The sequence below is a fragment of the Falco punctatus genome (assembly GCF_963210335.1).
Source record: "Falco punctatus genome assembly, chromosome: 6".
Taxonomy (NCBI): domain Eukaryota; kingdom Metazoa; phylum Chordata; class Aves; order Falconiformes; family Falconidae; genus Falco; species Falco punctatus.
The window spans coordinates 79,014,847-79,027,346 of record NC_137585.1 but is presented as its reverse complement, the minus strand read 5'-3'; the positions used below and the strand labels follow the sequence as shown (position 1 = coordinate 79,027,346).

At 37.8% G+C, this 12,500-nt stretch overlaps 1 protein-coding gene across 1 annotated transcript in view; it reads right to left on the bottom strand.

Annotated features, from left to right (window-relative positions):
- The window catches only part of FOXP2 (forkhead box P2), a 392,766-nt gene that overhangs the window by 39,874 nt on the left and 340,392 nt on the right, over positions 1-12,500 (bottom strand). The window contains exons 11-15 of the mRNA XM_080391001.1: positions 8,596-8,683; positions 6,048-6,131; positions 1,509-1,710; positions 706-782; positions 465-566 (exon numbers count right to left, since the gene is read on the bottom strand). Coding sequence (XP_080247127.1) covers positions 465-566; positions 706-782; positions 1,509-1,710; positions 6,048-6,131; positions 8,596-8,683 — 553 coding nt within the window. The remainder of the gene's footprint in view (positions 1-464; positions 567-705; positions 783-1,508; positions 1,711-6,047; positions 6,132-8,595; positions 8,684-12,500) is intronic.

Genomic DNA, 12,500 nt, shown 5'->3' with positions numbered 1-12,500 from the left:
GCTGAGTAGCCATGGCCCTCACTCCTGTGGCAGCTTCAGTCTGTACGATGAGGTATGATGTGTACAAAAGGCACAGACCAAGACAAAACCTACAGCCTCCGTTTGTTGCACAAGGCAAACAGACATTTTTCAAACTAATTAGCCAATAATATGCAAGAGAAAAAGTAATATAGTGCGACTAACAAAGGTGTTGATGATTGAGTGCTCACACTGTAATTAGTGTGTCAGGCCCTCATTTCTCTGCCAAGCCTCAGCTATTAATTGCACCAAATTAGAAAACTGTATCAGAGGCAAAATTATTCTTTCACTTGTCATTTTGAGAGAGGGAATTCATTCCATTCAAGAGGCAGGTTAAAAAGAGGGGAAGCAGATACTAATCTGCTTATGTCATGTAAATAAATGTTCCTTGTGCTATCTGTAAGGAACTGCGCGAGGCATCTTTGAACTGCCGGCAAAGAAGTTACCTTCCAAGTTGCTGCATTACGCCTGAAGTAAGCAAATGTCCGTGTAAACCAGCTGTAAATTTCATTAAGTGTTAACTGCCTGTCACTCGATTCCATGATAGCCTGAAATGAGACAAGATACATAGTGACATAAAATAATGGTTTACTAACTAGACTGGATGACACTTTCTCAACCAAGCCTTACTTTAAGCATTAATGAATTTTAATTTAATTAGGCAAACTTAATTTTCTCTCTACTTACCTGCCTTATGAGAGTTGCATAAGTAAATGGAGGTCTGACATCTGCATTTTTATAAAATTCATAGTTTGGGGCAATTTCTGTAAAATAAAACCACACAAACTGTACATTAATGTTATTAGCTGCCTGCATTGTGTATTACGATTGATGACGTTTGCTATGTGCTCACAACAATTTTCAAAGGAACTATTTACTCCGGAACTCAAAAAAGGCCACAGACAAGCAAATTATACCAAAAAGTCTTTTCTGTGCTCCTCAACATAAAAGTGCAAACAAAGCATGCCCTAGTCGGTTGCTTAATGTATGCCAGCAGTGGTGTACCCAGCCATCCAGCGTGCTTCCAGCAGCAAGACCCTTTTAAAATGTGCAAACTGAATATTTTCTTACATGGTCGTACAGTGACGGTCAGCAATCTCCTTCCCTGCCCTCTCTCATTTCCCATCTAAAACATCCCTTTGTAGGATTTTTCTCTGGTTAGCAGAGAAGTACACTAATACGCATATACAGAATTAAATATGGTTAACACGGGCTGACAGCAGCTAGAGGAGTATATATCATCATTAATATCAACCTTTTCACGTACCCAGTATTAACTTCTTACGCTAAAACAAGACTGTTTCAGACCTTCTTTTCCTTCAGTTTTTCTTTATCATCATCGGCAAAATAAATCAGAAGTTAAAAATATTCTTTTAAAGTCATCTCTATTAAACACCTCTTTGACATCCTCAGTTTGCCTCTATGATATTTTCGTTACAGCATAAATTTGGGGAATATCAAAATAAAAGTATTGATCCAAAGTGTCCTACCTGATGACATGGGAATGTTGTATTTGTCTGAATGTCTTCTTCGAATGGCTCCCACATTGGGTACACTGGCCGGGGTGATTACGGAAGGTCCCTGGGTAATTGGGGTGACTGGGGCCGTTGGTGTTGTGGGAGTTTGAGGTAAGCTCTGTGGGGATGTCTCCAACATGTTCTTAGACATGGTGACACTAGACACCAAATTGAGCTGCAGAAACCCAAAAGGAAAGTAAAGAAAAAGCAGAGGCGGGGGGGGGGGGAAGACTTAAAAAGGTTTGACAAATGAGAGTGGATTCACTTCTACAGCTGTGTTGCCACTAATAAGCTGCAAAAGGAAGCAGCCAATCTCAACTAATTACAGGATGAAATTGTATCATAAGAACTCTAATTAGAGGATGCTGTTAGAGGTTATCTAATAATCTGCTGCAATGTTACTTAGGACTAACTCCTTCTAGTACTACCAGAGTTCACAGAAAGTATGTTTGCCTGCAATAGAAACTAGCTGGTGATTATTTAGGCCTGTTGTGAAACAGATCTAGCTCCTGCTGAAACAACAATAACAACAATAAATGTAATAAAAGATGTTAGCATTCATATAAACAAGACTTAAGTTGCTGTTCTGATGCTGCCAGAGTTTTGGCGGATTTTTTTTTCCCCCAGTCCCAAATCTCAGCTGAGAGGCTCCAGCCAGCTGGAAAATTTTACACTGACCTTTAGTCTCCTTGCTAATTTGGTGGAATGGTAATGACATTACTACATATTCAAACAAAATTGTCTTAATTGCAAATTAGCCGGAGGAGGCTGAAAATTTTCAAATTAAATCTGATTGGAGATGGAGAGAGGGAAATGGAATTTCCTCACTAACAATCATTTGTGGCATGTGTTAACAAATATAATGAAATGTCAAGTTTGCCAATTCCTCTGGAAGTATCATTTTCAATTTATGATTACAGTGTCACTTATTGCTGATGTACCCTGGAAAGTGGGTGTCAGGGTAGAAAAAAGGAAAAAAAGGTGAGAATGTATGCAAGCTGTTTAACAGTGTGCCCTTCATTACTCCCTCAGTAAGGCCCTGTTCCTCATTATCAAAAACTCGTATTACCTCTGTCATATTTACCATACATCTTTTGTCATAAATAGCATCCAATTAGCAGAATTTATACTCAGGGCAGCACATAAAAAGATTGCTGCCATATACTTAAATGATACTCATAAGGGGTAATCTGTAGTCATTTCCACTTTATACAGTAATTTATAGAGCTGAGCAAGAAAACTAATATTAATTGTTCTTCATCTGCATGGAGCAACTGCAAGTGGCTAAACGCAGAAAATTTGGGTTTTGTGTATAATTTAGTAACACCTGCCTTTTCAAATCCCAAATACACTTCTTAAGATAAACCTCTTTTTAATGGTGAGAAAATGATGTGTACAGCATTGATTGATCTTTCTTTGTGGATTTGTTTTACACATTTAGTCAGTAGAGAGATTTGTTAGGGAAACAAAAATTAACATATGCCAGCTAATTGTTCTTCTTTCTTGGGCAGCAGCCAGAAGAAGCACATTAGCAGTCTAATAATAACGACTGGCACCCTGAAGGCATCCCCAAGTGCATCTGTTCCCAATAAACCACAGACTGTTCTTCTGCTCATACTCTAAGCTAGCAGACTGGAATGGGAATTCTTTGTTACGTACATAAAAAAAAGCTCAGATAATGCTACCAAATGCTTTATTTAATACATTCACAAAGCTAAGAGTTTAAGCTTGTCTGTGGCAAAAATTTTTGAAGAGTCTGAGAGAGGAAGGAAGATTTAAATAACATATAGCTTTCTTAACTGTGAATTGTTAACCTTTGTTTTTAATATCAAAGCTTTTAAATGTGCATTTGATTTTTATAATCATTTTTCTCTTACAAACAGGCACACAAATTAGAAAGAAAAAGAAAGGTTTACTTCCACAGCATTTCACCAAAAGATACTTTAACCTATATATTTGTCAACCAGAAAATGCAACATGAAAAAGCATAAAACAGTAAAACTTGTAGCACAGCAATAGCGTGTAGCCAAATATAAGTTATAGGCACACTAAAAATTACAAAAGCTGCAGAAATACTCAATCTGTATGGATGCAAACTACTATGTTTACAATGTTATGGTAACTTATTCTACTAGCTGGCAATAATAAGCATAACATGTTTGTAGGCATGCAATCATGAACTGATAAAATAGAATTTATTATTAACTAAAGAAAAGCATGTAAAACCTAGGATGAGCACTTAGCCACCTCAGCTCATCTGAATATATTCAAGGTTGGGTGAAACTCATTATTCAGGACTCGCAGCCTTGATAACTTTGATTTTCATCCATCCATAGCATGGCCAAAAGGTACCATTTAATGAAGTACCATTCAGAGAGTAAATGGGGTCATATAATAGACAGTGCGGTTGCACCTTGTGTTCATGTACTGATAGCTGTTAAGGGTGCAGTGATGAACCAACAGAGCTCATTTCTCCTTGGTAATAAATTCATGCTATTAATATTTATCAAATGTGTGGGCCGTCTCAACTGAGCCACTGCACATGAGACCATAAATCTCTACTATCATATCAATTTTGAAGCTTCTTTTGTACAGTGTATAAATTTTAGGGGGGGGGGGGGGGGGGAAGTAGTATTGACCACTCTTCTTTCAAACCAATTTGAGGCCAGTAGTGCAGCTCACCACTTCAGATATCTGTAGTTCCAAAGGGAACTTTAAACTGTGGTTTCATTTTAAATCGCTCATCTAAGATTCTGTATTAATTGCCCACCATCAAACGCAATTAGCAATTCTTTCATGTGTGGTTTATGTAATGTAATACTTCAATTACATTATTCATTCAGGTTCTGTTTTGGATTATAGGCTGAAAATTCTTTATTAGTGTAGATGTAACCATGCTGCTGGAGTTTTAAAAAATTTACTGATTGAATAATTAATTGGAAAAGAACAAGCTGCAGATTCCTGATGGATTTATGAGACAATTATTCTGTCTTGTGATTATCTACATTATACTATAGGAAGGAATGAGAAAAATAATCTTATTGAAATGAGACAGTCGCTTAAAACTGTAAAGAAACAATATTCTCAAAATTTTGATGGACTACAGATCATCTGGGGTTAAAATAATTAAATAGTAGAAATGTGTTCTGAAAACCTTTTCCCACACAGTTCAGCAGCATTTGGTACCTAACCTGAATTGCTTGAGAAGCCTGTGTGACAGAAAAACTTCACAATGCATGGAAATGGAAAAAGCAATGAGATTGCTTTATTAATATATATGCCATATATACTAAAATTAAAGTTTCCAAATGCCTTTCCCTAGTAGATAATCTAAAATAAAAATTAGAATTTAGTTAGGCTAATAAAAGTAAAAATAATGCAACTAAATTTTCTCTCATAAAGGTAGGGGTTAAGGAAATGCTAACACTTTCTCTATTCATCATCAGGTTATAAAGTGTGCCCTCAAACAAAGATTTTCTTTGAAGTATGTGGAGGTGAAAACACAAGAGATGGAGTATGCTGTCCTTTACATTAACTGGGCGTGATATGCAAGTGTGCTCTTTAAAACAGATTATGTTCCTTCCGCCTACATTTCCTGACTTTGATAGACACAGATTTTCATCTACATTTCATCTTCAGGTACTGGTATATCCTTCCCACTTTGCATGTACAAAAGTTACCGTCACAGCTAACATTAATGAACATTTAATGTGTCACACAGTTTCTGTTATAAATGCGGTGTATCTAAGCATAGTGTATGTACTGTGATGCCTGACACCTTGACAGTATAAAACTGGACCTGCGTCAGAAAATACTTTTGCTTACGTGAAGCCCCGTTCAGTTTCAGGGGGGTTGGATCAGACTGCAGATCCAGCTGCACAACTGGGGCCTGATGCAGCACCGTGGAGCGGCTGGGAACAACAGTGACTTTTCAGTGCCTGTACCAACCCCAACAACATCACAGTGGATGCACGACACTGCAGTCTTGACAGAAACCGAGCACGCACACACCCCTGCCATGTTTACAATTGTTTAAATTTGCTGCATGAAACAGCATTGCCATTCATTTGTTTAAGAATAACAAATTGTTTATTTGTGTCTCCTGTAAGTCATTTCAGAAATTTCCTAAGTACCTAGACTCTCTTTACGTTTACTTTTTTACTGCCACAGAGTCCACTGCACTTCCAATCTTTCAAAGTGGGTTTCCTTTTAATATCTGTAAAACTATCACAGAAAGATATTCTCTCTAGTTTCAGTCTCAAGGCAATGATTTGGACACTTATAGGTGTACTTTGTTTAGTGTCACCTATGGTGTAGATTGGATAGATTTTGTAAAAGATAGCATTACTTTTAAAGAAACATACAATTTGACAAGCTATTGCATTTTACCTTCATTTTATTGCCATATTTTTCATCACACTCATTGTTTTCCAACTGTCACTAAATTGTTCATTTTCTTAGTCTGCTACATTTGTAGACCTATTTACTGTTTATAAAGCAATATGCACTTACAGGTTTTGGAGATGGCTTGGGCTCCGAGGGTCGCATGTGCAAGTGGGTCATCATTGCTTGAAGACGTTCGCGTTCTTTAGAAAGCTGTTAAGAAAGAGTGAGATCAGAAGCATTTTAGAAATGACTGATACAGCTATTTTACTGCCGTGATACATCTTATCATTGAGCTTGTCTCAGTGTAATGATTCCTGCATATAAAAGTCTATGTCAGTAGAAACTTATCTGAAAGGAAATGCAACTTTGGACATGGAAAGAAAGAAGAAAGAAAAAAAAAAAAACCCCAAAAAACTTTTATAGCCTTTCATATGTTAAAAGGTCAGAGAAAACAAATAACACTTCATCTTTTTGTCAATAAGAGAATTGAGGTCACAGTTGCCTCGACAGTAACAAGTTACTAAGACCATAAATTAGAAGGCCCATAGTGTCTCTTTAAAGTCCTGTGGACACTGTTAGCAATGGACTAGTGCCAACAGCTGTGAAGGGGTGAAGGGTCCTCAAAGCACAGTGCCTGCCAGGATTGTCTACACACTTCATCCTTTCCCACTGAGGTCCAGTTAGTGCCCCCTGCAATCTGCCATCATCAATCTAATTCAATAGAGTGACAGAGCCCAGGCAGTGTGAAACGCTGAACTCTGCCACCGAGTCGGCATCGACACTGCACTGGGTCTCATTACAACTGATGGACCTTACTTCACTAGCAGTCAGACAAAGCAAAAAATGGCATAATTGGTCACACTGCAAGCTAAATCTTCACTTGGACTGTTACATTACAGCCTAGCCTTTGTAAATGGTAAACAGTTCTCAGGCAGCCCTTAAACTGCTTTGAGAAAACATCATGTTACTGAAACCTCTACTTTTTCCTAACCGATACCATTTTCTGATCATACGCTACATAAATATTTGTAGTTTCAGGCTCAAATTACCAAACTAAAAAAAAAAAAAAAAAGAAAGAGGAGAAAGTGTTTGAAATATGTAACTTGTTGATAAAAAACATCAGAACATAAAAGAGGAAAATGTATCTTACAGCATGAAAAGAATAATATTTTTTTCAAAAGCCAGGTTGCAAGAAGAAATGCTCAAAATTGTATTCAAGTAATAGGACTCTGGATATCTACAACACAATTACAATATCAATTGCAACAAGAATCACTTCGTGTTTAATGCTGCCATTTTCCAGAGAGTTCTGTAATGCTTTCTTGCATAAATTCAGCTCAAGAGTCACGCCTGTAGACAGACTGGACTGAGGAAAACAACTTGTAAGTAATTTTAAGAAAAGGAAACTACCTGTATTTACTGCAGATATTTTGGGTGTCCTGGATATAATTTTAATTATAGAACATCTTAATAAAAGAACATTTAAGGCAGGGGGGTGGAAAAAAGCTTTCTTCTTAGGCTTCGTATTATGTGTGTGACACTTCACAGACATGCTATTTGCCATGACGTAAGTTCCTAACAAACAAGTTAAACTAACACTATCCTGCAAATCTTGTAAAAGAAACTGCAGCTTTGCCTGGATTTATAAAGCTTTCATTTTAAGGGAAATGACAATAAATGCCATTATTGTACACTCCTCTCATCGCTTTGGGTTTCCAGTATTAAAATACAAAAGACCCAAAGAGGTTGCCTTGGCTGAAAGACGAACAAGTATTCTTAGATGAATGAGAACAGTGAGACAATATGCCAAAAGGCAAGAAAGCTGAAAGGTGTTGATCCTTCTTTCTCCACATATGGCAACAAATGCGGAAAAAAAATCTCAGTCCCTTGCTGAGCCCCTTGAGCATCTCTGAATGGTCCCAACAAGGGACAGGACCCCCGAGAAATGCCCTCCTATGACTCCCGTACAGGCTAGAGGGGGTGGCAGGGTGTAAGTGTCCTGCACAGTCATTCTGGGGTGCCAAGGCTTGCGCCTCGGTAGCCTGGGAAGTGTAGTCTAAATACTGGGAGTCCCCAGGGGTACTCGGCGCTCCCAGCGCAAGCTGGAGGGAGCACTCACATACACGCAGTGACCTGTAACGGTTAGAGCCTGAACAGGGAACCCGAGTCCTGCGGTCCCAGACATGGGACTCCCTGCGGACCCCCAGAGCGGGGCTGACGTTACGCCTTCCCCTGGCAGAAAAATGCCCACCATCAGGCTGGGAGTCATTTTGGGTGGAGATACGTTCTGCTACTCCTTTGTCCTGCAGAATGGCATAGACAAGCACCAGGTCAGACAGGGAAGAAGAAAGAGGGGTCCTGACCCAGCATTTCAAGAAGTGAAGATGGCTTGGATCCAGTCTCTGCTCCAGGGACTGCATTTTTCATTTGTGATGAATGGCATTAGGGTCTTAGTTCAAGCAAAATACTGTAGACAATGCTGATGTTAGATAATTATTGCATAATTTATAATGTGAAAAATCTTTTAAGTAAAAAAACCCACTTGTTCATGAATATCAACAAATTTCATGCAAGAAACATATGGCTTTAAGCTAGAGACACTAACGCAAATGTTTTTAATTTAGTTTAGGTTAATAGTAAATAAGTAATAAGATATTACATCCATGTAACAAACCTGTATTTCTAACTGCTGAACCACTTGCATTTGCACCCGACACTGAGCAGTGCTTCTGTCATCCAATGCATGTTCATTGTTAAGGTGCCTAGAGAAGAAAGAAAACACTAGTAAGACAGTGTTAAGATGAGGAAAATTTATTTATGAGTCCTTTTTTCTCTCCTGTGTGTATGGCTTCCATTAGTTTTAATAGGAGTTATGCAAAAAAGACCTAGTCAGAGTGTGCCTTACCTACAGCAAAATAACAAAACTGATTTAATTATTTCTACAAGCTTTCTCGGTGATGACTGTCAGATACCCAGTTCCTGTCTCCCAGGTCACATATGCCATCTAAAGGCCAATGTAACAGGTTATCAATATTTGGTAGAGTGACTGAACTGATTTCTACTCCCTGTTGCTGGTGCAGATGAAGAGAATCTACTTACAAATGAGTCTTCAGAAGACAGAATCGCTTTTAGGCTGCATGAACTACTGTGAATTGATGTAGACTTTGTTACAATTTCTCTCTCTGCTCTTCTTTACTCATTAAGCAAAATCAACAACAGAACATCCATTCTCCCTTCCCCAAAACAGAGCTGTAGGGGAACATCACTGATTTTCACTGTAGTTCTCAGAAGTAGCCTCTGAAGAGGATGGCAGTGATCAGGCTCCCCACTCCGAGGAAGAGTGTGCAAGGTGAAGGCAGGGGAAGGAACAGGTACACATTTTACACACACAGCAAGACTCCTGGGAGGCATCCAGGCTATGCATGACGGTTTAGCAAAAAAAACCCCACACTCTGCAACAGGCAAAGAGGACCTCGATGAGGGGCTCTCCGTAGCTAAAGTACAACCCAGACCCAAGTGTCTGTCCCCCCGTATTTCAGCTGAATGCAACTCTACAAAGCTCATTTAATACTGCTTTTTGAAGGACTCTCAGTTTATTCTCTCTCTCTTTTAGGATCAAAGAAGTCACTTTTGGAGCTTTAACAGTGGGTTTGCTGCTCCGCTGAGAAGAAAACATAAGTATCTGGCTAAAGAAGAAATGGGAGCAAAGGAGTTTTGCCTTTGAATGTGGATTTACTGGCTATTTCCACTGTAGGCATGAGGGGTAAGCTTTGCAGGGACTACAGTCAGAGACGGTCTCACAGGTACAGGAACTAAGTTATCTGTACTATGGAGGAAATATATCTTCTTCTTTTTTTTTTTTGTTTTTTGTTTTAGCAGAATCAATCAGAGAACTATGCAGTTATTTGATGGGTAATCTGCGGGGGAAATGTGTTCATCAAGAACAGTAGAAAAATAGAGGGGACAGCATCTAGCTTTTACTAAAATTTGTCTCTTTTTATTTAAATCATGACTTCACAGTTTTAAGAGCCAGTGATAGGGCTTGCAGGTGACCAAAATACAACAGGTTCTGCTTTGCAAAAAGCATGGCTGGGGACGAGACATAAGTAATTATGAAAGATTTTGTTCATTCTTTTAATACAAAATTTTTTAAGAGTATACATGTAACTTCCTTTGTAGTTTATTCTAAGTTACACCAAGGACACCACATTCCCTCTATCTGAGTCATAAACCCTGTAATTTATTTATTTTCAAAGGAACTGACTTCATTCTCTCTGATCTAAAAATGCACAATCAGTTTAAAAACTAGGTAATTGTTCAGAATGTACCATTCACTTGTTTTCTGAAATTTTGATTCAAAAAAATTTTACTTCCTTAAATTACACAAGCATGAGAGTGTGCGGTCTGTTAATGCAATGGTTTCATGTTTTCAGTTAACTGAGGACAAAATTGCCAGAAAAAAGACTGGAAACAGATTTTACCTCTGCATCCTCACTGCTATCACCAGTACACACCACTGTGTTTCCATGTGCATGTATGCTCACCTATGTATGCACACAGGTATAAGACATGGCAGCAAGCAATGGTATAGATATACAAGATCTCGTGGCCCGAGTTGAGGTTACTGCCTGCCTACTCTTGATTGTTTGTGAGTAATTCCAACACTATATGTTTGCATAACACCTTACAAAATAGACACAGACACAGTCCTCGCCCTGAGGAACTTTAAATGTAACGGCGGTACGCAGCGTGGGAGTAGAAAGTCCAGTATAAACTAGTTTCAATATGATTTCATGGTAACTTGGGAGACCGTTACATGTTTTTTGGGAGTTAATACAGTAATCTTCAGAAACTCATGAGATATACACATCTCTTATGCCATATGTTCAGGTCATGTGGTTGCTTGTGCTGTGCATTTTGGAGAAAAGCTATTTTATGGGAACATTAAGGGTGTAAAAATTGTTTTAAGAATTATTTCTGATCTCTTTTGCCTGTGAAGTAGGCTTGCTTTATTTATCATGCATGTACAGGCAATGTAGTAAAAGAAAAACTAGGTCTAATGCATTTTTAAAAACCTCTAAAATAACTTTCCTCTGTATAAAGTTGCTGCAGTTTTAGGGTCCAATATGCTGCAATCTGCCAAGGCAGACACACATTCTTTCCTCCAGAAGGCTGGGAATCATTCCAAAGGGTTTTTTTTCTACCTCTATTGTCATGCCTTTTAAGTTATGTACAATTTGTGCTGGTCAAATTTCATACTTCATTTGAAAATTCCTAATCTTTTATCTTGTTTGCATCCTTTACTAACCTCATGTTAACTTGATTTATAATTGAGAAAAACAGATATAATTTTTTTTTAAGGGGAGAAAATGTCTGAGAGGACTGCGAAGTGTTCCTGAGGAGCTGAGTTATTGGTCTGAAAGTGTAAAGCAGACTGTGCAATACACGTGGAGCTCATCGCGTTATTTTGCTGTTTATTCAGTTGTTGAAAGGAACAGGATTTTCTCCTGGTTATATTTGCAAGATATTAGAAAGTCAGGAGGCAAATTATGAACTACAGATAGCATTATAAAGCTGACTGGAATGAATGTATTATTGATAACTGAACAATATAAACACTACAGCATGTTCTATGAGAAGCAGATAGGGGATGATGTATTCTAGGAACATCCTGGAATAAATATTGAAGCGGGTCAAAATGTACTTCTTTTTTTCTTTTTTTTTTTTTTTTTTTTTTCCCCCCCAAACAGATTTGGAGTCTGCAAAGCAAAAGATAATACACCATTAGAGGAAAGAAGAGAGAGAGTTTCAACAAAAATTCTAGTGGACATTTACCCATATCAATTAACCTCTATATAACTTGGCACTCTTGTCAGTCTCTCTCAAAAGCAGCCCAGGACTAAAATAGCGAAGTGCTATAGGTCAGGATGAGGTGCACTGGCGGAGTTACAAGGAGGAATATACAGAACCTGTCTGCACTACGCTCAGTTCCAGCCAGAGCTATTATAAGCTTCTCTTTAATGAGCACTAAAATTCAGTCACACATTTTTAAAAGCAGAGCATATGTTCCTGAAACATGATTTTTTGTATGTTATAGAATTCAAACAAAAATTATCTGAAAATATTTGGGAAAACAAAATTTAAAACTTGATCGTCATTGCCAATGATATCCTTTAATGTTTTTAATTGCACAATTTAACTTTATTTTCTCAGAAATGTGACACATTTTACAGCTAAGAAATAAAAATATTATATTCACAACAGCAAGTAATAGGGTAATAATTTTTATCCTGGAGAGTTTATACTAATATTACCTTTACTTCTTAAAAGGTAAGAGTAAAATTAAGTGTGCAGACCCACCAGTAACTACAAGATGTGCAACATGCATCCTTTTTCTAACTTACACATTTTATATCTGCATCCATATGTGTATGCATGTACATATATGTCTTGATGTGTGCATGAATACTGAGCAAGTGCAAGAAAATAATTGAAATAAAATGAAAAATACTTTTGCACTTATGATCACCTTGCATTAACTCACTTAGCTAAGAAAGGATTTTATAGTTGTTTACATTT